This window comes from Aotus nancymaae, unplaced genomic scaffold, assembly GCF_030222135.1.
Source record: "Aotus nancymaae isolate 86718 unplaced genomic scaffold, 86718_ANA_hifiasm-v0.15.2.pri h1tg000015l_1, whole genome shotgun sequence".
In the NCBI taxonomy this organism is placed as follows: Eukaryota; Metazoa; Chordata; class Mammalia; order Primates; family Aotidae; genus Aotus; species Aotus nancymaae.
Window position 1 is genome coordinate 11,690,837 of NW_026988427.1, and position 27,051 is coordinate 11,717,887.

A 27,051-nucleotide genomic window follows, 5' to 3' on the forward strand; every position below is an offset into this window, starting at 1 on the left:
ACTGCAGGTGTGCACCAGGATGCCCGGACTCATTTAAATAATTTTTTTGTAGAGACACAGTTTCCCAATGTTGCCCAGGCTGCTCTTGAATTCCTGGCCTCAAGATATCTGCCCACCTTGGCCTCCCAAAGTGCTGGGATTACAGGCATGAGCCACCACTATACCTGGCTCATTTTTAAAATTTTTGGTAGAGACGGGTTTTCCCTCTGTTCCCCAGGCTGGTCTTGAATTCCAGGCTCAAGTGATCCTCTCCTCAGCCTCCCAAAGTGCTGGAATTTACAGATGTCAGCCACCATGCCCAGCCTATAAAAATTTCAAAGAACTAATTGGAGAGGGACGTATTGCCTCTCTGGTGTCTACGTACACTTGTAGGCTGGGTTTCCATCTTTCTCTGAACACATGCACCTGTGGACGTGCCAGGTCCCTGGGAACTCCCTTTAAAGATGTGTAGAGACGGAGCGGCAGTGCTGATGTCTCCTCCCATGCTGTGGCCCCGGTATGCAGGGCGAGGGACAGTCAGGGGTTGGTGCACTTGCGTCTGGGGGGTTCAAGGGGCTCCTCCACATGTGTGTCCTCTCGGGCAAGCCCTCTGCCATTCTCACGCTGGATGGAAGCTGGATAGGAGCAGCACGGTGCACAGGTGGGGGTCCTCCCAGGCCACAGCCTCAGAATCATCTGCAAGAATCACTGTGGCCCACTCGTGTCTGCATCAGCAGGTCTGGGCTGATGCCCCGCAATGTGCTGCTGCTGGCTCCGTCACCACTGAGGACCACCGACCCAGGGGCCCTGAAGGGCCCTTCAAGGACATGGCGGACGCTACACAGGTCAAACAGCACACAAGGAACAGATGGAGGACCACCCCTGAGGGCACCTGAAATCCGTGGCCACCAGTCACAGAAGCTGGATGCAGGCAACAGGCATGAGGGCACAACTCTGAAGGGGACCAGAGGGTGGCGAAGGTGTCTAGGGCAGGCGATGAGTCCACGGGGCAGGCGCAGCCACACATGCTGACCTCCCCAACCCGGACACCTCAGTCATCCCCACAGCTGATCTGTGGCCACCCTGACACCCCCCAAGGCTGACCTCACCTCCCTTATACCCCCCGACGGGTGACCTCCCCGACCCAGACAAACCCAAAGGTGACCTTTCTCCACCTGGACAAATCCCCCCTCCAAGGTTGATCTCCCCCAACCCTAAAACCATCCCCCATCCAGACTGACCTATCTGTACCTGGACATTCCAGTCACCAACCAAGGCTAATCTGCCCCTATCTTGACGCCCCTGCCAAGGCTGACCTCCTCCCACCCTGATGCCCTCCAAGGCAGACCTGCCCTCACCCTGATGCCCCCCAAGGCACACCTGCCCCCACCCTGATGCCCCCCAAGGCACACCTGCCCCCACCCTGATGCCCCCCAAGGCACACCTGCCCCCACCCTGATGCCCCCCAAGGCACACCTGCCCCCACCCTGATGCCCCCCAAGGCACACCTGCCCCCACCCTGATGCCCTCCAAGGCACACCTGCCCCCACCCTGATGCCCCCCAAGGCACACCTGCCCCCACCCTGATGCCCTCCAAGGCACACCTGCCCCCACCCTGATGCCCTCCAAGGCAGACCTGCCCCCACCCTGATGCCCTCCAAGGCAGACCTGCCCTCACCCTGATGCCCCCCAAGGCACACCTGCCCCCACCCTGATGCCCCCCAAGGCACACCTGCCCCCACCCTGATGCCCCCCAAGGCACACCTGCCCCCACCCTGATGCCCTCCAAGGCACACCTGCCCCCACCCTGATGCCCCCCAAGGCACACCTGCCCCCACCCTGATGCCCTCCAAGGCACACCTGCCCCCACCCTGATGCCCTCCAAGGCAGACCTGCCCCCACCCTGATGCCCTCCAAGGCAGACCTGCCCTCACCCTGATGCCCCCCAAGGCACACCTGCCCCCACCCTGATGCCCCCCAAGGCACACCTGCCCCCACCCTGATGCCCCCCAAGGCACACCTGCCCCCACCCTGATGCCCTCCAAGGCAGACCTGCCCCCACCCTGATGCCCTCCAAGGCACACCTGCCCCCATCCTGATGCCCCCCAAGGCACACCTGCCCCCACCCTGATGCCCCCCAAGGCCAGTCTCCCCACACCCTGACGACCACCAAAGGCTGACCTGCCCCCAACCTGATGCCCCCCAAGGCACACCTGGCCCCACCCTGACACTCAGCCCCTCTCAAGTTGAGGCCTATGGGCCCTCCTCGCCGAGGGTGTCGCCCTAACGTGTTGGGAGCTTCTGCCCCCTGGTGTCCAGAGGGGGCATTACAAAAGCCCTTAGAGGAACCCTAAAATGCTCTAGGCTGGGGTCCCTGCCTGACATGTCAGTTAGTTACCGACCCACAAAGTCAGGCATATACAATCATTATAATAAATATATTTAATTAAATTTTCAGACATGAAAGTAAAAACGCTAACATTTGACTGTGGGAAAATAGACACAGCATTTCCCCCTGTGTGAACACAATGGCTTACAGTAACGGAACCCACTTACAGTGAGATCTTCTAGGCACTTGGGTGTAGAATGTGCGAGAGGGAAATACAATTTTCCTTTCTTGCTACCCATAGGGGCGACCAAAATTACATCAAATGAAATACTGTTTTCAGCATTGTTAGCATTACTGACCTAAAATGTATGGCGACTGGATATATAACCTTTAAAGTTCCAGAATATTTAAAACAGGAGAAATCTAACTGACAAGTTGTTAAGATTCCAATTCTTTTTAGTCTGTTCACCATTAAATTTCAGGAAACACACCCCAAAAAGAGATTTCATTAATGTCTTCTAATCACTTTGGCTCTCTTCTTTTTTGTTAGATAGGTAAAAACTTTCTTGGTGGGCATCTAAGCAGGCTGGAACCGATAATCCATGAGCCCAGCTGCGCACATGAGGCTTAAAAACCAAGACAATGCTGATTCGGCTGCAGGGGGAGCAGCTGCAACTTACTTTTAATTTCAAATCAGCTGTAGACTTTGGGGCGACCTCTTGATGAACTGAACAAATAACATTCTTGCTGTCACAGTCTCGCTGCTGGCACAGAGGTACCTTGTTTATGAGGTTTAAAGGCCACAAACACTGGCTCAGGTGGGGACGAGGGTATGGTCACTGCGTGGCTGGGACGGCCTGCACATGCCGAAGTAGCTGCTCGCAGTAGGTGGCCGAGCGGTGTTTGTGGATGACGGCCTCTGTCTCCCTCACCAGGAGATCTGGGAACAGGGCGCTGCCCTCCTTGAGGACCTCTGTAAAACAGCAAAACACCTTGAACATGCCAGAAATATACATTAACCAATGTTACTTCTCATGCAAATCAGCTTTGTATTAAAGTTCAAGCATCTGTAAAAGCATTTGCAAATGACCCGATGCTGCTGGGTGGGTACACGGTAGTCACAGTGTGTATACGAGTGACCTGACTCACAGTGTGGATACAAATGGTCCGATGCAGGTGGCCAAGGGCACAGTAGTCACAATGTGGATACCAGCGACCTGATGCTGCGGATGGGTGCCCCGCAGTCATAATATGGATTCAAGTGACCTGACGCTGCTGGACAGATGGACAGCACTCACCATGTGGATACGCGTGACCCGAGTCACAGCGTGGATTCAAGTGACCTGACGCTGCCGGACAGATGGACAGCACTCACAATGTGGATACGTGTGACCCGAGTCACAGCGTGGATTCAAGTGACCTGACGCTGCTGGACAGATGGACAGCACTCACAATGTGGATACGCGTGACCCGAGTCACAGCGTGGATTCAAGTGACCTGACGCTGCTGGACAGATGGACAGCACTCACAATGTGGATACGCGTGACCCGAGTCACAGCGTGGATTCAAGTGACCTGACGCTGCTGGACAGATGGACAGCACTCACAATGTGGATACGTGTGACCCGAGTCACAGCGTGGATTCAAGTGACCTGACGCTGCTGGACGGATGGACAGCACTCACAATGTGGATACGCGTGACCCGAGTCACAGCGTGGATTCAAGTGACCTGACGCTGCTGGACGGATGGACAGCACTCACAATGTGGATACGCGTGACCCGAGTCACAGCGTGGATTCAAGTGACCTGACGCTGCTGGACAGATGGACAGCACTCACAATGTGGATACGCGTGACCCGAGTCACAGCGTGGATTCAAGTGACCTGACGCTGCTGGACAGATGGACAGCACTCACAATGTGGATACGCGTGACCCGAGTCACAGCGTGGATTCAAGTGACCTGACGCTGCTGGACAGATGGACAGCACTCACAATGTGGATACGCGTGACCCGAGTCACAGCATGGATTCAAGTGACCTGATGCTGCTGGACGGATGGACAGCACTCACCATGTGGATACGTGTGACCCGAGTCACAGTGTGGATTCACGTGACCTGACGCTGCTGGACGGATGGACAGCACTCACAATGTGGATACGTGTGACCCGAGTCACAGCATGGATTCAAGTGACCTGATGCTGCTGGACGGATGGACAGCACTCACAATGTGGATACGCGTGACCCGAGTCACAGCGTGGATTCAAGTGACCTGACGCTGCTGGACAGATGGACAGCACTCACAATGTGGATACGTGTGACCCGAGTCACAGCGTGGATTCAAGTGACCTGACGCTGCTGGACGGATGGACAGCACTCACAATGTGGATACGCGTGACCCGAGTCACAGCGTGGATTCAAGTGACCTGACGCTGCTGGACAGATGGACAGCACTCACAATGTGGATACGCGTGACCCGAGTCACAGCGTGGATTCAAGTGACCTGACGCTGCTGGACAGATGGACAGCACTCACAATATGGATACGCGTGACCCGAGTCACAGCGTGGATTCAAGTGACCTGACGCTGCTGGATGGATGGACAGCACTCACAATGTGGATACGCATGACCCGAGTCACAGTGTGGATTCAAGTGACCTGACGCTGCTGTGTGGGTGCACGGCAGTCACAACCGGACACAAAGAACTCCAAATTGCCTCCTGGCAGTTGTTGGCAGACCATGAAATGATGTCCTTCGGGGTCTTCAGGTGGCACTTTTGGCCTTAGAAACAGGTCTTGCAGGAGCAAATAAACAGGCTCAGAAAACAGACCACTTTCTTACCCAATTTGCTGATGCCAATTCACCCGCCGCAGTGACTGCAAACCTCCCATAGGCCAGGCACCGCGGACACAGCAGGAAATGAACCCATGCTCATGGCGGGTTCATCAGGAAGCAGGGGGAAGGCAAACGTGTCGGGGACTTGTGGTGATGTGTGTGATGAGGACAGTGGGAGCTGCAGGGGTGGGGGCCGGGCACGTCTAGCGGAGGCAGGAAGCGGTGGGATGGGGGGTGCTGGAGTGGCTAGGGAGCCTATCAGATTCTGCCGGGTGTCTAAGAGGGAGCCCAGAAGGACCCCAAGGTCTCTGCCTTCAGTCTCAAGGACAGATGGCCACTAAGCCACCGAGGGTGGGAGGGACTTGGCAGGCAGGGTGGGGGTGGGCAGTGGCCCAGGGTTCAACATCAGGCAGCCACACTTGTGTGGAGCTGAGGACAGGGTTATGCGAAGGCCAGGACAGACGCCCTGAGGGAGTGGTGGGGACACAGCAGAGGACAAGCAAGAGGCCCACACGGGTGAAGCAAAGACCAGGAGGCTGAGCCCGAGCGTCCCACAGCCAGAGGAGGATGCATGGCTGCCAGCCGTGCCTGGCACTGCTCGGAGGTGCAAGCAGGTGGACGGCAGCTGGCCCAGGGCCCAGGACCTAGAGGAGGGGTAGGGCGGGCTGCTCCCAGGGGGCCTAGCGCCAGGTGGACATGCGGTGGGGGAAGCCGGCGGCAGTGTCTAGGGAATCTGTTTCGTTTTTTTTAAAGATAGGAGGAAGAACGGTCTGGACCGTACATTGGGGTAGGGAGATGCCCTGTGTGGTCCTGGGGAGACAAGAGGGCCGGGGCTACGGTTTGAGCTGGGGCACAGGGGCATTGGGCTCCTTGGCCTAGAGCAAGTTCCTGAGGGTGAGTGAGGCTGAGGCTGAGGCTGAGGATGCAGGAGGCTCAGAACTCGGGTTGATAGTGGGTGGTGCAGGGCAGGAGAGCTGGCGGGGCATGGGCAGGGCTGGGAGCTGCCAGGGACTGTGGGGAGCTGGGGGCGCGGGGTGGATCTGGCAGGACGGGCTGTCTCAGCGAGGCCTGAACATCGGCTGCTGTCCTCCTTTTAAACAATTTCCAATCAGACTCCACTTCCTAGCTTCTTTCTGTAACCCGGAGAGCACTGGCCTCTGGGACATTCCCTCACTGGCAGACAAGCTGATTCGCGACTCAAGGCAGGGGCTCCCGACATGTGCTCCAAGGCCCTTGGGGTCCCCGGGACCCTTCGCGGGGTCTGTGAGTCAAAGCGAGGTTCGTAGTCACACGCAGAGATGCCCAGCCTGCTTGTCCCTGTGCTCACACCTGCGCAGATGTGGGAGCAGCCATCTTAGGCCTGTGCCCCCTGCCACACTCACCCTCAAGCACACGTGTGGCGAGTGGGCACCAGGTGCCCTGTTGTGCACTGAGGACCAGGGTTGGACGACTGAGCTGCTTTTCCTGGGAAGAATGGCGGACGGGGACAAGCAGTGCACAAACTCTGGCTGTGTCGACGCGGGGATCTGGTAGAGCAGGGCGTGAAAGTGAATGACCTGAGTCCCTCACTCCCAGAACAACGAACAGTGTTTGTGGCCGAGAATACACGTCAAGCTTTCACACAAAAAATCAGAATTATCCAAAGCCTGTCTCTGCCACCACAAGCCTGGACTCTTCTAAGACTGGTGCTCACACATGAGAGTTTCTGACATCGCATAACGAGACCTAGCCACGCCACGAAGATCTGAGTTTCTGACATGGCATAAGGAGACCTAGCCACGCCAGGGAGATCCGAGTTTCTGACACGGCATAACGAGACCTGGCCACGCCAGGAAGATCCGAGTTTCTGACACTGCATAACGAGACCTAGCCACGCCAGGAAGATCCGAGTTTCTGACATCGCATAACGAGACCTGGCCACGCCAGGAAGATCCGAGTTTCTGACATGGCATAACGAGACCTAGCCACGCCAGGGAGATCCGAGTTTCTGACACCGCATAACGAGACCTAGCCACGCCAGGAAGATCCGAGTTTCTGACACGGCATAACGAGACCTAGCCACGCCAGGGAGATCCGAGTTTCTGACATGGCATAACGAGACCTAGCCACGCCAGGGAGATCCCAGTTTCTGACACGGCATAACGAGACCTAGCCACGCCAGGGAGATCCCAGTTTCTGACACGGCATAACGAGACCTAGCCACGCCAGGGAGATCCGAGTTTCTGACACGGCATAACGAAACCTAGCCACGCCAGGGAGATCCGAGTTTCTGACATCGCATAACGAGACCTAGCCACGCCAGGGAGATCCGAGTTTCTGACACGGCATAACGAGACCTAGCCACGCCAGGAAGATCCGAGTTTCTGACATTGCATAACGAGACCTAGCCACGCCAGGGAGATCCGAGTTTCTGACACGGCATAACGAGACCTAGCCACGCCAGGAAGATCCGAGTTTCTGACATCGCATAACGAGACCTGGCCACGCCAGGAAGATCCGAGTTTCTGACACGGCATAACGAGACCTGGCCACGCCAGGGAGATCCGAGTTTCTGACATGGCATAACGAGACCTGGCCACGACAGGGAGAAAGAAAATGTGGTGCATACACACGGTGGAATACTATTACGCCATAGAAGAAATGAGATCCAGTCATTTGCAACGACACGGACGGAAGCGGAGATCGCTATGTTAACTGAAGTCAGTCAGGCACGGAAGGGCAAATTCCGCACGTTCTCAATTGTGGGAGCTAAAAATAAAAATAACTGAACTCTTGGAAACAGAGCAGAGGGATAGTTACCACAGGCTGGGAAGGGGAATGGGGCTGTGGGGAGAGGAGGGGTGGTTAATGGTTACCAAAAACAGAATGAGTAAGATCTAGTATTTGACAGCACAACAAGGTGACCATGGTCAATAATAACACCTTTAAAAATAACTAACAGATAACTGAATTATTTGTAACACAGAGAAACGGTAAGTGTTTGAGGTGATGGGGACCCCATTTTCCCAATATGATCACGCACACCGCATGACTCTATCACAGTATCTCAAATACCTTGTAAACATATGCACCTACTGTGTGTACCCATAAAAATCAAAAATACAAATTTTATTTTTTAAAAAAGCAAAGTCATTACATTAAACAACACATACAAAAAAAGAAGAAAATATATATATATATATAAAAAAATCATTATATTCCAAGTGTGGGATGGACCGGTGGATTTTAACACATTGAGCATGGGAGGTTCCGGGGTGTGGCCTGAGTCTACACTGTGAGTGACCTTCAAGGGATGGCCTGTGTTCTGCTGCTGTGATACTGAAGAATGCTCATGCCTATCTGAAAAGGCTACTAAAATACTCTTCTCTCGTCTAACTACACCTGAAGCCACAGGTTAGGCCAGGTTATTTTCTGCGTAGTTCAACAAGAGCCATATACATCATGACTGATGGTGTGCAGCAGATGCCAAAGTCCAGTGTCTGCCATCAAGCTACACGTTGAAGAGATTTCTAAAAATTGTTCTTGCAGATGATTTTGTTTTGGAAAATGTTTTTTGAAAACACAAGTCATTTGTGTCAATATATAATGAGCTTACTATTGTTATTTTAAACAATTCACAAATGTTCTAAAATGCTTTCGATTTTGATTTCTGTTATGGGAAATGTCAGCGGCCATCACCACAAAGACAAGGGTTCAAGAGTGTGCCAGGCTGGAGCTGAGGGCCCCTCCTGTGCCCCAGGGCCCTGTGGCTGGTCACGTGGTTCAGCTAGAGACCCGTGGCAGGCACTGAGAGCAGGCATCAGAACGCAGCCTGAGCCATCCGAGTCTCACCTAAAACGGCGTCCTGGATGGCGCTCTCTGGATCGTCAAGGTGAACGAGCAGCTCTCTGTACAGGTACTGGACGCTGCTCTGATAGTAGGCCTTTCCGTCGGCATTCTTCACACACTGCAGCCAGGTCACCAGGGTGGAGGCGGCTGCCATTCTCACGTCGTTGGAAACGTCGTCTAGACGCTTTAAGAGTTCTGGAAGGATGGGGCAAGACAGGTGTGTGAGTCTAGGGCAGACATTTCACATCTAAACGTGCACAGAGGTGTTTAGTTCTCACTCCTGTGGGGCACTTGTGCTGGGGTCCTAGGAAACCCACAGCTCATGGGAGATTCCGTGCATCCTGAGCCACACGTGAGGTGCTCCTGCACCCTGGGCCCCCTGGACCCCAGTCAACAGTGTGGAGGCATCCCAGGCCCTGCTGTGGCCCCGTAATAACCTGTCCTGTGGGCGCAGCAGACCTGAGCCTCCCTGCTGGCCCTCCACCTCCGGCTCCCAGATGCTCAGATCCCTGAGCTGGCTGTCCCGTCCAGCTCCGACCCTGCCCTCCCACTCACCACGGGTTCTGGGGTAGAGCTGAGGACCCAGTGACAGACAACCCCCTACTGTGGTCAGTTTTCTGCTGCTGAAAACAGAAGAATTCTTCCTGATGGGTAGAAACTTATGAGGTTTATGGATACAATTTTTATCAAATTTATGCTTTTTTAACATCATCTTAAAAAGATATTTAGCACCCCCTCTGTGCATCATCTGGAGATTTGGAGATCACTGAGTTGCAAAACCACCTGGAGGTGGACGATGCTGGGAGGGGAGGCCCATGTTCCCACCACAGATGCGAAGGTGGGCTGGGTCTCCGCTGCTTTCATACACGGAGGGCATGCTCTACCCTCGGCAAGCCGTTCCTGCCTAACGAAAGGCATGAAAAACATCCAAAGTTCAGGACGGCCCACCAAGCCAGGCTTCGAGACAAGCGGGACTGCTGGGCTAACTTCTGGGAGATGCCAGGTGCCTCCCTGAGGGTGCTGAGCCTTCCAGCCACCAAACACGGGACCGAGGAGGACGTCGCGGAGCGTGTCCAGGCATCGCCCGCGCCAGACCTGGAGCCGCCCCGCACGGCGGGTGCACTCACTGCATGAGTCTCAGGGAGAAAGGATGGAGTCGGAGACTCAACTCACCCCAGGCTGGCCGACCAGCAAACGTCTATGGGCGTGACGGGATCCTCCAAGGCTTCCTGCTGGCCTGGCCGACCGCGGAACTGCAGAGCAGTGCTGGCTACTGTGTGCTTATGAGGGTCGCTCCCCCGGCTGCCTGCAAGTCCACTTTTGTAGCAGTTCAGGGATCCCTGCGTGCGTGGCCAAGCCCGGTGGAATCAGCTCACACTGGCCTGTCTGCCCTTCGCGCTCGTGTCTGTCTCGGGAGGCTCGGGTGCCTGAGCTCCCATCTCAGGATATCCTTCCCTTCCCGGCCAAGGAGGCCACAATTCATCCAACACTTCACCCCGGGAAGCCCAGAGCTGGCACCAGCCGGCAAGGAGCCTCTCAAGGAGCCTTTTGTAGTGAAAATCACCACACAGGAGGCTGCGGCCCAGACGTCCAAATGTGCGGTCTTTCCGCCGCCTCCTGTTTTAGAGTGAGTGAACTCCCAACAAATTGCACTGATCGAACTCGTTCAAACGAGCCCGTGGGAACAAGATGGCTGTTACTACAACAATAGAAACAGAAAAGCAAACTTGAAAGAATGAGCGAGAAAGGCGCCCGCTTCTCCTGCCCAGTACTGTGTGTAGTGTGAACCTGAAAATTCACATCTGTCTCCAGTTCTGGAAAATTCTGAGGCACCATCTCTCCTCCATTCTCATCTCCTGGGATTCAGAAAAGCCCAGGAGCCTCTCAGCCCAGGCGGCAGCCTTCTCCAGCTCCAGGCCTCGAGCTCCTCTCTGTCCTGTGTCCTCGGGGAATTCCACATTTCTGGCTTTCAACTCACTAACTCTGTTTTCAGCCATGTTCAGTCTAGAGTTGACCCAATGCAGAGTGTGAAGTTCCATTGACTACGGTTCATTTCCAGGAATTAGTAAGAACCATCTTTTAAAAACTGCTAAACACTTCTGGCATAAACACAAAGTTTAGATAATCAGGAAACCCGAGTGGCCGCTTCCCATCCACCCCATCTCCTTCCTCCCTCGCTGGGTAACTCCTTTCCTGAAAGCAGTGCGAGCACGCCATTCCATGTCATTCTGGAATTCCCAGCAGATCGTTTCCATCTCCATCTGTTCTTTATTCCTGCTTGCCTTCTTGTTTCTCAACTTGTTTTTCGGTGGATGTTATTCTTTTAGCTTTTTGAGGATCTTAAACATGCCTCTAAAAAGGTAACTTTGAGGTGGTTCTATTATCTGCGCCTCCCTCCCGTGCTGGGTGCGAGGCCGCCTTGGCGCCGGGTTTCCTGTGTTCTGAGGCAGCGGCCCGCAACCTTCTTGGCACCAGGGACTGGTTTTGTGGAAGACAATTTTTCCACGCGCCGGGGGTGAGGGATGCTTTCACGATGATTCAAGTGCGTTACATTTATTGCGCACTTTCTATGATTACTATATTGTAATAGAGAACGAGATGATTCTCCAACTCACCATCACGGAGAATCAGTGGCAGCCCTGAGCTTGTTTTCCTGCAAGCAGATGGTCCTATCTGCAGGCGATGGGAGACAGTGACAGATCTTCAGGCATTAGATTCTCATAAGGAGCAGCCAACCTAGATCCCTGACGTGTGCACTTCATAGTAGGGTTCGTGCTCCTGTGAGAATCTAATGGCACCGCTGATCTGGCAGGAGGCACAGCGCAGCTGGTAACACGAGCAATGGGGAGCGGCCGTAAACGCAGATGAAGATTCGCTTGCTCACCCGCCTCTCACCTCCCGCTGTGCAGCCCGGTTCCTAACAGGACCCGGACAGGCACTGGTCCATGGCCTGGGTGGTTGGGGACCCCTGTCCTGAGGGGTTTGTGTGCAGGCTCCCCTGAGTGAGGGACTCTGCCCTCTCTGAATTTATGACTCTGCTCAGTGTTCTCTTCTAGGGCTTCAAGCTGACCACCCCTTTCCCCTCCCCAGGGGTTGGTTTGGGGTTTGAGGTTCAGAAGGCGGCAACACTGAGGCTGTGCCCCAGTCCTGCTGCAGGTGGCCTGGCCCCGTCTGCCCCACAGGCAGCTCCAGCCGCCCCACACCACGGGCACTGCTCTAGGGGGACCCTGCAGTCCTTAAAGGCCCCCGCTCCCAGCCACGTGAAAGCTGAGCCTTGCTGCCCCCACCCACTGCTGGTTCGGAGACATCTGCCTTGCTTCTTGCTGTGCTATTTATTTGTGGTATTTCATCTGTCACTGCTATTTGTTCTTATAGTAGCAACTTCAACAGAAGTCAAAGAGTAGCATTTTCTATTTTTTTCTATAAAACAAAGCACTGTCAAACTTAAATACAGCCATCCCTCAGTATCTGTGGGGTTTGGTTCCAGGAACCCGCCCCCTGGATACCACAATCGCCAAATGCTCAGGTCTCTGATAAAAAAAGGCATAGTATTTACACACAACCCATACGCATCTTCCCGCACACCTTAAATCACCTTGAGATGACTCTGAACGCCTCAGAAAATGTCCACACAACACTTCCTTCACATGGGTTCAACGCTGTACTCGGTGCTCAACACGTTCAAGCTCTGCTTTTTGGAACTATGGAACTCTGCCCCCAGGACATACATATTTATATATACGAATGTACATGTAAGTTTGTACTGTATGTATAAATACATAAATACACCAACATATACTTATACATACGTAGCTACGTACATACACACGTATTATACATAAATCCACTTTTAGAGGCAGGGTCTTGCTCTGTTGTCCAGGCTGGGCTCAAGAGATCCTCCTGCCTCAGCTTCCTGAGTAGCTGGGACTACAGGTGTGCCACCAGCCCTGGCTAATTTTTAAATTTTTTGTTGAGATGGGGGTCCCACTATGTTGCTCAGGCTGATCTCAAATTCCTGGGCTCAAGCAATCCCCCTGCCTAAAGTGCTGGGATTACAGGTGTGAACTACCATGCCCAGCCCCAGATATTTTTGATCCGAGACTGGCTGACTCCATGGAGGCAGACGGAACCCAGGGATATGGAGGGCCAACTGTATACCATACACTGTGAACAACAGAAATGTCCTACCAGGATAAATCTTGATGAGTTTATCTGGATCAATCACGCCGCCCAAGGTTTTTAAGAACGTGTTGATGATACGGCACGAGATCAGCCGCGTCATCTGCGAATCTTCCTCCAGCGTGGTCAGGACTTGAGGCATCAGTGTTTCCTGCACGTCTCGGATCTGCAGTCAGCAAACACAAGCAACGTGATTCGCATCTGTCCTGGGGGGCTCACCATCCGTGCACTCCTGCCTGGAAGGACTTACGGGGCTTGAAAGCTTTACCTAAGTAGGCTTGAATCTTGATTGTAAAATTTAGATTTTGAACAATTTTTGTTTAACTTGCTTACTTGATTTTTTAAAATACACACATGGTTTACAGCTCCCGGGTGAGGCACTAACCCTACACTGGGGTGTAATGGCTGGCTCGCACCCCACGGCCGTGGGGTTTTCAGCTTGAGCACTACCCTGCAAGCACCAGGAGGTGGCGCTCACGCCACGCAGACACCTGGGGCAGTGCCTTCCCAGCAGGTGGCAACCAGGACGGGGCACAGGCATCAGTGTCTGTTTTCTGATGCCTGGGACCAGCTGGAGGTGTTCATAGAAATGACGTGGAAAGCCCAGGCCTGTCCTTGAGCTTGGATCCTGGGATTTGACTCCTGGTCTTATAGCCAGCATTTGGCCACAAAACCGAGAAACCCCACACTCATCAGAGGCAGCAAAACCCGCAGCACAACGGGGCTGTCCAGGCTCCCGCTCTCCCACCTGCTGTCTCAACTGCAGCCCTGCTGCCAGCTCCTGGCCTTCTGCTGCCAGGGTGGGGAGAGCCTTTCGGAGTGCAGGCCCCAGGTGCAGGTGGAGCTGCTGCCTCCCTGAGTTCCTGCTGCGAGAGTTCTGCTGGGCGCCAGGAAGTCTGTGCAGCCCCAGCCAGCGTCCACCGAGGATGCAGGGAGCCCTGGGCATCAGGAAGCCTGTGCAGCCCCAGCCAGCGTCCACCGAGGATGCAGGGAGCCCAGGGCACCAGGAAGCCTGTGCAGCCCCAGCCAGCGTCCACCGAGGATGCAGGGAGCCCTGGGCATCAGGAAGCCTGTGCAGCCCCAGCCAGCGTCCACCGAGGATGCAGGGAGCCCAGGGCACCAGGAAGCCTGTGCAGCCCCAGCCAGCATCCACCGAGGATGCAGGGAGCCCAGGGCACCAGGAAGCCTGTGCAGCCCCAGCCAGCGTCCACCGAGGATGCAGGGAGCCCAGGGCACCAGGAAGCCTGTGCAGCCCCAGCCAGCGTCCACCGAGGATGCAGGGAGCCCAGGGCACCAGGAAGCCTGTGCAGCCCCAGCCAGCGTCCACCGAGGATGCAGGGAGCCCAGGGCACCAGGAAGCCTGTGCAGCCCCAGCCAGCGTCCACCGAGGATGCAGGGAGCCCTGGGCACCAGGAAGTCTGTGCAGCCCCGGTCGGTGTCCGTCTAGGACACAAGGATCCCCGTACCTGCTTGGCCGACAGGACCTCACTGCTGGTGAGCGCCCAGAGGCAGGACACGGCGGCCGTGCGGATGGCTGCGGCTGTCCTCCCTGCATGCCACTGCAGATTGGGGGCCAGGATGTCCTTTGTCACCATCTCAAGGTAGCTGGGTAACTGCCTGGAAATGGAGCAGAGAGGGCAGATGAGGAGTGGCCAGGTGCTCGGAGGGAACGGTTCAGTCTGGGGACGAATGGGGCTGAGGGGAGGCCAAATAGGAAGACTGGGCTCCTCCCAGGTGCTGCTTCTCAGTGCAAAGCAGAAGGTTCCCGCAGGCCCAACCCTCCTAGGAGACCGTGTGCTCTCGCCGCCAGCCTCTCCTGCGGCCTGCATGGGTCCTGTTTTCCAGAGAGCAGAGAGGCCCGGGCCAAGGGTGCACTTTCAGCCTCTCGCTGCTCCTAGCTCCAAAAGGAGGCTTGAGTGACGCCTGAGGGAGGGCAGCCGTGGTGGTGTCGGCAGCACCCAGCGAGCCTCTTCCCACCTGCGTCCCTCCCCCACAAAAAGCACGAGTCCCTCCGTCCAGCAAGGACAGTTGCCGTGGTTTGAGACAGGCGGGACGAGAGGGCCACAGCTCAGAGACGGGCAGTTCCCACCCTGTCTGTGACTTTGTTCTGATAGTGACCAGCCAGGTCAACATGCCACCAAGACAAAAATCAAAGCAAAATGACACACTCCCTACTTTCCATCCAGACACCACCCCAAGGTACGTTTTGAAGGTGGGTCTGGTCTCCAAGACCGGAGCCCGCGGCACTGGAAGGTCCATGAAGCCTGCACAGTGTCCCTTCCTTTCCTGAAGCTGCCGGCTGCTTGCTCCCAGCAGGGGCCATGTCAGGACCAGCCCAGTGGATGAGCAGACATGAGAAGTGAGGTTGGTGGAGGGTGAATTACACGCACTCAGTGAGGTTTCCAGCGGGTTTTCATTTTTAAGCAGAGTTGCCATTTTTGGCACCATGACTTACAAGAGGACCCTCTGGAATGAATTAACCCGGTGCCGGCCTCCAGGGTGACCACATGAAATGGCCTGGAAGTTCTGGCCTTGAGGGTGCGAAGGCCTGAGTGTGGGCCGGGTGCGCCACATGCGTGTCCATCAGAACCACCATCGAACCACTGAATGAGGCACATTCCTTCTAAACCACGAATCCCATTGCGCTCAGGAAGACACAGACCTGTGCCAGGACCGGTCGCCGCTAAAACAAGGCAATGCGGGGACACTTGCCCACGAGGGTCCTTAAACCACGAGCACCAGTGGCAGCGCCTTGCTCCACCGAGCGACCGCATGGGGCGGGCAAAACGCCTCCTTAAATTGTGCACGTCGCCATCTCCAGCGAGCGCTTCTACTCTGAGGTTGTCAGATCTTCCCAGCGGTCAGCTGTGAGGCATGGAGCTGACAGCCGCAGCCTCACGGTCTCTACCCTGAAACTTCCTGGGCGTCCTGGCCAGCCTAACCCCGAGGGAAAAGAACAAACAGAGACAGAAGCGCCCTCAGCACAGCGTCCATGGGCTCCCGGGCCGGGCACAGCCGGGCCTGCAGGACCCCAGGAAGCTACGGAGCCAGGAGGCCAGCAGGGGACCCGGCGGCAGGTGCTCCGGGCTCCCTGCCTGAGTGCACCCTATTCATAGACGGACTTGAGGTACAGTATGGGGCTTGGCTCCCGGAAACAGTGCATCCTCAAAGCAAGGAGCCTTTCGTCCTGAACTCCCAGCCACTTCTCTGGAGCTTCTGTCAGACACAGGCTGAGCATCCTTCACCCTAAAATCCAAAGTGCACCAGGGTCTGACCATTTCTGAGCACCGAGATGATGCTCAAATGAGATATTCACTGGAGCATTTTGGATTTCTGAAGCTTGGATTAGGGACGTTCTACAATGCAATTACTTCAGAATTTTAAAAACCTCAACACTGCTAGTCCCAGGCGTCTCAGATAAGACACAGAAAGCCTGCAGGCGGAGGCCCTGAGAGCCCCACCGTGGGAGATACGGCCCTCAGCCATCTCAGGTGCCTGCATACAGCCGGTGCTCACAGCAGCTGGCAGCGGGAAAGTGCTCCGCGCAGGTGACGGTCAGCACCGACTCCCACCCATCGCTTCTATTTAGGCACAGCCAATTTGCTATTTTATGATTCTAAAAATAAAAACCAAATGGATTAAAAAATCTTTCCTATTAAAATAGCTAATAAGTTCACTAAAATCACTGTAATTTGAACAGTTTACTTCTCCTGATACCACCTTCTCTCCACAAGAAGTCGTGAGGTGCACTTTCTTTTGGGAACTCAGCCAGACGTGGAAGCTTGCTCCGCAGTTAACTGTTCCTGGGCAGAACTCGCCCCATGGTTCCTCCCAAAATACTGGGTGTGCGTTCCAGAGGGAAGCGCCTGGGCCCCGTGGTGTTATCTGCATGAATATTGGCCTGCAAGCTGGACAGCTGCCACAGCTCTCGGTTCACATCTTTTCATGGTTCCTTCTAAGCCCTGAAGTTTCTGAAGACAAGCAGGAAAACAAAATTTCCTGCAGTACGACGGGCAAGCTGAGGCCCGAGAGCAGACACGAGGGTCACAAAGAAAAGTCTGAATGCCTGGATTCTTTCCAGATGAAGCTCTGGTGTGTGAACTGCCTTTCACTGACGGATCTGCTCCCGGTGGGGGGGCGGGTGTGGGGTGGGTTCCGGTGCTGATGCAGCCCAGATCCAGCCACACAGGCTGGGGTGGGACCCGGGCGCCTGCACGTTTTGCTCATGTAACAAAGTACACAGGAGGGCCCTAAGAGCAGCCTCGGCAGCAATGCCCAGGTGGGTGAGGCCCCTTCCTCCACCGCCCCTCCCAGTGCGTCTCGGGGGGCAGCAGCACCCAGGCGGGGCCCCTTCCTCCATCGCCCCTCCCAGTGCGTCTCGGGGGGCAGCAGCACCCAGGCGGGGCCCCTTCCTCCATCGCCCCTCCCAGTGTGTCTCGGGGGGCAGCAGCACCCAGGCGGGGCCCCTTCCTCCACCGCCCCTCCCAGTGCATCTGGGGGGCAGCAGCACCCAGGCGGGGCCTCTTCCTCCACCGCCCCTCCCAGTCCGTCTCAGGGGGCAGCAGCACCCAGGCGGGGCCTCTTCCTCCACCGCCCTTCCAGTGTGTCCAGGGGGTACCCGTGCTTCTCTTCCACACCTCAAAGCTGTACAACTGGTGGCCCTTGATGTCTTAACGCCACCTAAAAGTTCTTTTAGATCATAGAGAGGTATTTCTACCGCTCTGACCATCAGTGGTAATTCAGTCGATTCTTTGTTAGGTTTGAAAGATACCAAAAGGCTTTTAAAACACAGAACAGCTAATATATAAGCCATTAATAGTTAATGTTCCCTAAACTTTTTCATTCACTGGAATTTTAATGACCACACGGAGATAACTTGGACTTAGTGTTTCTCTCTGCATTCTCTGCTGAGAGCCTGTATTTACCCAGTGAGGATGGACAGGCTGCTCCTGGGCCAGAGAAGCTCAGGGATCACTGCATACGCCCACCTCAGACTCGGTGTGGGGCAGGGAGGTGGGGACCCCCAGCCCACCTGAGACACAGTGTCGGGGAGGGAGGTGTCAACCCTCTTGCCCAGCACAGTGTGGGGCAGGGAGGTGGGGACTCCTGGCCCACCTTAGACTCAGTGTGGACGAGAGAGATGGGGACCCCTGGCCCACTTTAGACTCAATGTTGGGGAGAGACGTGGGGACCCTCTCGCCCAGTGTGGTATGGGTGAGGGAAGTGGGAACCCCCTTGCCCAGAGTGGTGTTGGGGATGGAGGTAGGAAAACCTGGCCCACCTTAGACTTGGTGTTGGGGAGGGAGGTGGGGACCCCCAGCCCATCTCAGACTCAGTGTTGGGGAAGGAGGTGGGGACCCCCAGCCCACCTTAGACTTAGTGTAGGCGAAGGAGGTGGGGACCCCCATGCTAAGCGAGCTATGTGGGAGGGAGGTGGGGACCCCTGGCCCAAGCCCCAGCTGGGGGCCGTGCAGAGGCAGAGCCTGGACCTACCCCTGGGAGTCGATGGTGTCAGCGGCTCTGAGCAGCATAGTGGACAGGATGGAGAACAGCTTCAGGCGCATCTGCGGGTCTCGGGAGGGCTGCAGACAGGCCCTGAGCGTGGGCATGACGTGCGGCAGGGCTTCTCCTAGGGCAGGGCCTGCAAGACACAGCACAGGCTCCTGTGCACGGCCCTCGGGAGACGGGAGGCGGCCCCGTCCAGCACAGGCCCAGGCACGGGTGCTCCCACCTGGGAGAGGGCTCTATCGGCCACCACCTCCCCCCTTCCTCTTTCTGAATCAGTGAGGCAATTATCACAGAAAAGCAGATTTTAACTCCCCTAAATCACACTTCCATATGAAAACCTTCTATTTTTCTTACATTTTTCTAAATTGTTTTGAAAAATCAAAGTCAAGCAATAGTTGAAAGAACAACCCACATCAAATGTTCCAATGAAGGAAGTTGTTTAATATCTGCCCTCTGCATTACGGCGTCACCCCATCCACAGTCAGGGTCACTCTCCAGTGGGCGCAAGGCGCACGGGTGCCTACAATCTGCATCCTACGCCCCGAGTGGACCCCGCTGCAGCCAGGCCACCCCATCTCCCTGTAAGTCTCCACAAACCACAGGGCAAGGACAGCCCCAAGGGTTCCTGCAGCGTCTCCTACCAGGCTCACCCTGCAGGCCCAGGAGCTGAAGGCTCAGGGTGGGGACCGGGTGAGGCCACAGAGGGAGGTGCTCTGACCCTGGGCCAGTGTGGAGGGAGCATCCGATGGCTTATCTGAGCATCTGTGCATGACCCTGGGCCGTCGCTAGGTGCCGGGCGATTCAAGCCTTGTCTGGCACCGCCGATCAGAGCAGGCTGTTCAGTTGTGAACTCGGAGATCCCCACCTGCCCTTGCCACACGGGAGACGCCACACGCCTGCTGCTCCGGCTCGAGGTCAGGCCTGGCTCAGGCCCCGCAGTGGGATCAGCTGGTGTCTTGGAGCCTCCCCACGAGGCCAGGCAGGAGGGGTAGCATCAAAGCCGCTGCAACGCCTGACCTGAGCCCCGCCAGGGCAGGAGTCGTGGGTCAAGTGCTCCCCTGCCTGGAGAACCATGCTGCTTCTGACCCAGTTTCTGACTGTTTCACGCTCTCTACATTTTAAACTAGAAACAAGGCAGAGTTTCTGGCTTAAATACAGAAAACAGCCAAATGTCCACGGGTCACGTCCAACTGCTAGGATGGAAGGAAGAGGCGTGCTGACAGGTGGGCCCCTCGGCATCAAGAACGCTGAAAACCCAAACCCGAAGCCTGGGTCCCGTGTCTGCCTTCCCAGCACAGCGTTCCTGCTCAGAGCACGACGCTTCCGCTGTCTTCATCTTCCCTTCATTTCACGCCACGCCTGTCTTCCCATTTTGTTATAAAGGCTTAGGATAATTGTTTCTAATGGCTGCTAGGGCATGTCTTCTGTGGAAATATCATTACGTATTTAACTTCCTATGAGGTATCTGGGTCGCTTCCAATTTCTGCTGTTAAATGGAGCCCCGATGCATATTTTTGGGTACATCATTTTTTCCATAAGTAGAATTATTTCCTTAGGATGGACAGATTCTCATGAATGACTGCTGGATGAAAGGAGTGAAGACACTGGCGATTCCAGAAGCGCAACGTCCGAGGGTTGTCCAAAACTGGTAATTCCAGATGCCCACCGTCCGACCACTTTCCAAAAGCACCAAGGCACTCCCAGCACTGCCAGGCTCCCAGCTGGACCACCCTGGGCAGAAGCTGTTTATTTTTGCCTAATTGGATAAACGAAAAAATGGCAGCCTACAGCCTTTCATTCCTATTTCCTTGTAACTAGAAGGGCTGGATATTTCCCACTCTCTTTGCTTGTTAGTTGTATTGACTCTGTTTAATAAAATCTGGATATTTTGCCTATTTGTTTGGGAGTTAATGCTTTTTGTTTTCTGGAGTCACCGTCTCACTGTCATCTAGGCTGGAGTACAGTGGTACAATCACAGCCCCCTGAAGCCTCAACTCCTGGCCTCACGCAATCCTCCTGCCTCAGCCTCCCAAAATGCTGAGATTACAGGCCTGAGCCACCACGCCAAACTCTGAATACTTTTATTCTCACTTTGTGCCAGCTTTATATACCAAAGATCTCTCACTGTCATCCTTACTGGAAATATTTTCCTAAGTGTAAGTTTCTTTTCTTTTGGCTCAAATGTATACAGTCAAATTGATGTCTCTGCAGCTCCCCCATCCTCTCAAAGTTTAGAAAGTTGCCCCTTTCTGTATGTTTAAAAAAATTAAAATTTAAAATGTATCTTCCCACAGAACTTCTATAAATGAGAAATTAAAAGTCTCCTATTAAAAAAATTGTTTGAATCATTTTGTTTTGTTTATTACAGTAGTTCATGCTCATTAGAGAAAACTTAGAAAAAGAAAAAAGAAAACAAAAATCATCAGTACTCCCAAGGACACTATGCTGGAAATAGCGTATTCTACGTGAGGTTGTGCCCCGGATACCTGCGCGCACCTCACATGTGTGAGCTCAGATGGGGCTCAGAGAAAATAACCACTGGGATTAAAGAACTGCAGCTTTAGGCCGGGCGCGGTGGCTCATGCCTGTAATCACCGCACTTTGGGAGGCTGAGGTGGGTAGACTGTTTGAGCCTAGGATTTTGAGACCAGCCTAGGCAACATAGAGACCCCATTTCTACAAAAAATACAAAATTTAGCCAATCATGGTGGTGGGTACCTGTGGTTTCAGCTACTCAGGAGGCTGAGGTGGGAGGATGGCTTGAGTCCAGGAGTTTAAGACTACCCTGGGGAGCATACGTGATCCCATCTCTACAAAAAATACAAAATTAGCCAGGTGGTAGGCACCTACAGTCCCATTTACTCAGGGGGTTAGGGCAGAAAAATCCTTTGAGCCCAGGAGTTCAAGGCTACAGTGAGCTGTGATTGTACCACTGGACTCCAGCCTGGGTGACAGAGCAAGATCCTGTCTCCAAAAAAAAAAAAAATTGCAGTTTTATACCCAGCCCTTGACATTGAACAGCACAGTCTTCTTGCCTTTCAGTGGATGACAGGAGATGTGGGCCCACATAAACGCATTTTCCATGCTGCCAGTCGGTTCTGCCAACATCGTAAGAAATGCTTTAAAAGCTGCAAAGAGGAAGAGCAGGTGGTAGAGAAGCCGCCAGAGCTGCCGCACACGCGAGTCCCGGCTTCACCGTAAGCTGAGTCTCTCAGGGTTTGCGTGCCCAGTTTTCTGGACTGTGAGGTGAAGGCTGCAGTAATCTGGTGCTAGAGTTGTTATGAGTAACATTCAGTAAAAATGTGACATGGAATACGCTGGGCCCCCTTCCCAAGAGGCCCGTGGGAAAGGCTGAGGGAAGGCCCTGGGGTCGCTGCCTCGGGAGTTCTCCATGCCGTCTCCTCGTCTGTGAATCAGGGTCACAGTTCCTACCACACAGGCCAGCTGTGAGGGGAGACGAGCTGACGGCCATCAGGCTCACAGAGCAGCGTTGGGCACAAAGCGTTTAGCGCCCTGAGTGCACGCCAGCAATCCTCAGCTCTGTTTCTGGCTTTAGAGACAGGGTCTTGCTCTGTTGCCCAGCCTAGAGTGCACTGGTGCAGTCACAGCTCACTGCAGGCTCCAAGTCCAGGGCTCAAGGGATCCTCCCACTTGAGCTTCCTGAGTAGCTGGGAGCACAGGTACGTACCACCACGCCTGGCTGTGTTTTATTTGTTTTTAAATTTTAGATTCTGAGGTACATGCGGGGTTTTGTTCTTCATCTTTTTGTAGATGTAGAGGTCTTGCCACGTGGGCTAGGCTGGTTGTGAACTCCCGAGCTCGTGGCCCTCCCACTTTGTCTCCCAAGCTGCTGGGATGACAGGCGTGAGCCACTGAGCCACACGGCATTGGCTTTTCTAATTTGCAAAATCTTCAATGCAGCTGATGAAGAACAATTCTGGGTATTTTTCCAGGTCTCAGAAAAAGTGGTGAGTCCCTACCAGGCACAGAGGTGGCATAAGAACGATCTTAGTGTCCTCAGACACAGAACATGGCCGCCCTGGCGCACGCATCCAACAGGAGGCAGGGGCGCTCGGAGCTGTGCACGGGAGCGGGAAAGCCAAGGAAGCAAACGAGTAAAAGCTACCGCGGCGTGTTCACAGCCGCAGGGAGCAGCACGGGCCACGTGTCCCGAGGCACTACGGCCGCTGAATGGACACCTCCGCCTCCTTAGAGCTCTGCAGCGGATCCTGCCCCGCTCTGAAGCCCCATCGGGCCACAGTGTCCCTCCCAGGAGAGTGGCCGATCCGCAGGCTCAGGCAGAACCACAGAAATGCCGGTCTCAGAGGGGTGGGGGCCGAGGCCCCCACGTCACACACGCACAGCACCCACATGGCTGGACATCTGCATTCTGCAACAAAATCCAGACGTATTTAAGAAGCCAGGACACGAAACAGGCCAGGAGAAACCATACTTTGAAGGTTTACATGAACATGTGCGCCCAGGCCGCCTGGAAGAGCTGCATCCCAGTCTTCAATGTGAAGTTCCTGGAGCTTTTAAAAGGTTTTGTTCCTGAAAACGCTCATTCTCCACAGTCAAGAGTGACTACTGGGTACTTTTAAAAACATGCCTCAGTGGACCACAACTCAGCTGGCTGATGCCGGTATCTGCTGAACCCCCGGGGGAGCAGGTGTGTGGCCTGAGCGGGGCCAGGCACGGCTCGCTGGCTGTCGGGAGAGCTCACCTGACTGTGCCATGATGACACTGAACTGCAGGAGCTCCGGCGAGTACGCGGTCCAGTCGAGGTGCGACGCGGTTGCCCGCTCCAGGAGAGGGCCCATGTGCTTGCGGTAGAGGTCCTGGCAGCTGCCGATGCCCTCCGCGGTGGCCAGCAAGTCCATCGTCTCCTGTGCCTGGAGGTTACAAGTCAGAGGCTGGGACGATTCCAATGCTCAAGCCTCCTTGCCGGGACTGACCATCCCCCTCACGTAAGAACCACGCAGGCTGGGCCTGGTGGGATAATCGGGAGGGAGGTTGCCACGTGGAGCCCTTCCCAGGGTGCAGGAGAGTGAGGGCTGTGGGCGCGGGGCGAGACCCTGATCCCATTTGCGCTAACGCCATCTCTGCAGTGAATAATGAAGCAGGCGCTGTGCGTGCCTAGGACGCACATAGCACAGGGGGTCCCTGGGCATCTGCCTGGGCAGGCAGAGCTACTCTGAGGCAGTGAGAGACAGAGAGGCGTGGGCCAGTGGCTTAGAGAGTTAAGCCCAGCAGACCAGACCTCCAGGTAAAAGTAACTTGGTGGACAGAGATGACAACCTCGGCTACCTTTTGGCTGTGCTGTTCTCTTTGGGGGCTTAGAAACAGAGGAAGAGCTGAGGCTCCCCGGAGGCCACTGCCTGAAGCTTGGAGTCTGAATCTGGGGCTGCCTGGCTTCTTCCCCAACAGCCGGCAGGCAAAGACTCTACTTTTGCTGGTACCTAAGGCCCCATCAGTGACAGCGTCTGCTGAGACACATGCCCTTGGAAAGCTTGTTTTTAAAGAGACCCCAAGAAGAGAAGGGGGAGCAGCAGCCTCCTCCACGTTCTCCGTGGCGCATTAAGGCCGTGAATCTCCCAAGAGAGAACCTGCCGAGAGGGACCGTCCACAAAGACAGAATGGGGGGAAGAACTGAGTCTCAGCTTCAGGAGAGGCAGATACCGGGGCCTCCAGGGGCCCCAGGAGCCCATGGGGAGGTTGGGGTTAGAAGATTTTGGGGCATAATGGTCAGGTGTGGTGACTCATGACTGGGATCCCAGTACTATGGGAGGCCGAAGCGGGTAGATCACCTGCGGTCAGGAGTTCAAGACCAACCTGGCCACCATGGCAAAACCTTGTCTCTACTAAAAATACAAAAATTAGCCGGGCATGGTGACACGTGCCTGTAGTCCCAACTGCTCAGGAGGCTGAGGGAGGAGAATCACTTGAACCCAGGAGGTAGAAGTTGCAGTGAGCCAAGACCGCACCACTGCACTCCAGCCTGGGCGACAGAGCGAGACTCCACTGAAAAAAAAAGATGATTTGGGGGCATAAACAGGGAGCTGATGGGCAGCAAATACTTTCGAAAGCTGTGCTGCAATTAGAGCGGGAAATCATGGCATCTTCTCCCCAGACTCACAGTCACTTGTGGACTATTAAATCCCAAACGCACAGGTTTAAAGGTTACCATGTTTAACTTCTTGTTTGCTTCTTGGCTGTAGACCCTAAACTTAAATAGCTGTCTTCACTCCCTGATGGCAGAATACACTGGGAGCTGGAGGGCTGCCCTGAAGGCCGTCGCCCAGGGAGTCATCCACAAGGTTCTCAATCCCTAGTCTTTGCTGGTCAGACATGCTTGAGGCCTGAGGCTCAAGCGCAGAGGGGATGTGTGGGAGACGGTTTGTCTCACTTAGAGAGAGATGCCTTCCAGCTGTGAGCTCCACTAGGCCGTCAGCCTTACCTTGTCCTTGAGGCTGGTGGAACCTGAGAGGGCCATTATGGTCAGCAGCACGTCCATGAGCTGCAAGCTGGCTGTGCTGCAGTCCTCGCAACACACAGATACCAGGGCCTGCACGCAGAGCAGCAGACGCTCCAGGTAGAGGTCCTGGAAGAGATCAGCAGCACTGTCAGGGCTTGGTACAGTTTGGTCATGTCCCCACCCAAGTCCCATCTTGACCATAGCTCCCATAATCCCCATGTGTCCTGGGAGGGGCCCAGTGGGAGGTAACTGAATCATGGGGTGGGTTTCTCCCGTGCTGTTCTCATGACAGTGAGTCTCATGAGATGTGATGGTTTTACACAGGGCAGTTCCCCTGCACATGCTCTCTTGCCTGCCACCCTGTAAGATGTGACTTTGCTCCTCCACCATGATTGTGAGGCCTCCCCAGCCATGTGGAACTGTGAGTCCATCAAACCTCTTTTTCTTATAAATTACCCAGTCTCTGGTATGTTTTTATTAGCGGCATGAGAATGGACTAATGACGGGGCTCTAGCCCCTGGCCCCAGCACCAGGGCTGACAGAGCCTCCTGGGGCTCCTGGTCTCCCGCTCATGAGGAACAGCGGGTATGGGAGAGCCCCCAAGGGGACAGCCCCAGGCACCGGATGGGGGGCTCACGAGGAGCAGCGGGTATGGGAAAAACCCCCGCAGGGACAGCCCCAGAAGCCGGATAGGGGCTCTGGCATATCAACCATAAAAGGGCGTGCTTGACCATGGAAAACTGAACGTAGACTGGGAGCTAAGGACTTTGTACTTATTTTATGAAATGGGTACAGCCACTAGCTGTGTGGTTAAGATGCTGTGTTAGTGATGCACACAGTGGTATCTGTAAGTGAAACGCCGGGGCATCACATTATCCGCTTTATGATACGCCCGGGCTCTCCCCACCCTCCAAAGTTAAAAAGAAAAGTGGCCCCAGGCAGGCAGAACACCAATGCAAAGAGCTGGTCAGCGCTGAAGCCAGCGGGCCTTCCTTCTGTTGCTCGTCCCTCCTCTGTGCACTTCTGGATACTTCTATAACACTAAATTTTAAGAAAGATAAAATTCTATGGTTTAAAAATGTTTCCTGGCTGGGAGCGGTGGCTCACGCCTGTAACCCCAGCACTTTGGGAGGCCGAGGCAGGTGGATCACGAGGTCAGGAGTTTGAGACTAGCCTGGCTAAGATGGTGAAACCCCATCTCTACTAAAAATACAAAAAATTAGCCAGGCGCAGTGGCGGGTGCCTGTAATCCGAGCTACTCAGGAGGCTGAGGCAGGAGAATCGCTTGAACCCGGGAGGCAGAGGTTGCAGCGGGTTGAGATCATGCCACTGCACTCTAGCCTAGTGACAGAGCAAGACTTCATCTCAAAAACAACAACAACAAAAACAAACAAAGGTTTCCTGATTGATGGGGAGGTAGAGTCTTGGCTCTGCACCTGAGCCTGTGCTGGTTGAACGGCTTCCGCTCCCGGCTCCAGCCTCATCTACTGAGAATCAGCCAGGATCTGAAGCCTGCAACGCAGCATGTGTGTGCTGGAGGGGACCCAAGAATCCCTAAGACTTTGCATATATGTTTAATTCTTTTATAATAAATTTTAATTTATTATTTAGAGACAGGGTCTTGCTCTCTCACCCAGGCTGGAGTGCAGCTGTACAATCACAGCTTACTGCAGCCTCAAACCCGTAGCCTCAGGTGATCCTCCTGCCTTGGCCTCCCAAAGTGCTGGAATTACAGACATGAACCACCAGGCCTGGCCTGTAGTTACCTCTTATAACGTCCCTTAATGTCTATTTTATGTATGTTTCATAAAGTACAGAGTGAATCAGGACAGTGGTCATGTACATAATTTAAACACATGATTTATCAACAGGAGGTCTATGCTTAAGGTGTTTTTACTAACGGGGGTGTGAGTTCAAAAAAGT

At 54.7% G+C, this 27,051-nt stretch overlaps 1 protein-coding gene across 1 annotated transcript in view; it reads right to left on the reverse strand.

The window, feature by feature from the left end:
* Positions 1-2,257: 2,257 nt before the first annotated feature.
* DNAAF5 (dynein axonemal assembly factor 5) overlaps positions 2,258-27,051 on the reverse strand; it is a 52,640-nt gene continuing 27,846 nt past the window's right edge. The window contains exons 8-14 of the mRNA XM_064376539.1: positions 25,111-25,254; positions 23,377-23,545; positions 18,639-18,786; positions 14,612-14,762; positions 13,155-13,311; positions 8,970-9,161; positions 2,258-3,281 (exon numbers count right to left, since the gene is read on the reverse strand). Of these exons, the coding sequence (XP_064232609.1) occupies positions 3,145-3,281; positions 8,970-9,161; positions 13,155-13,311; positions 14,612-14,762; positions 18,639-18,786; positions 23,377-23,545; positions 25,111-25,254 (1,098 nt within the window). The 3' untranslated portion in view covers positions 2,258-3,144. The remainder of the gene's footprint in view (positions 3,282-8,969; positions 9,162-13,154; positions 13,312-14,611; positions 14,763-18,638; positions 18,787-23,376; positions 23,546-25,110; positions 25,255-27,051) is intronic.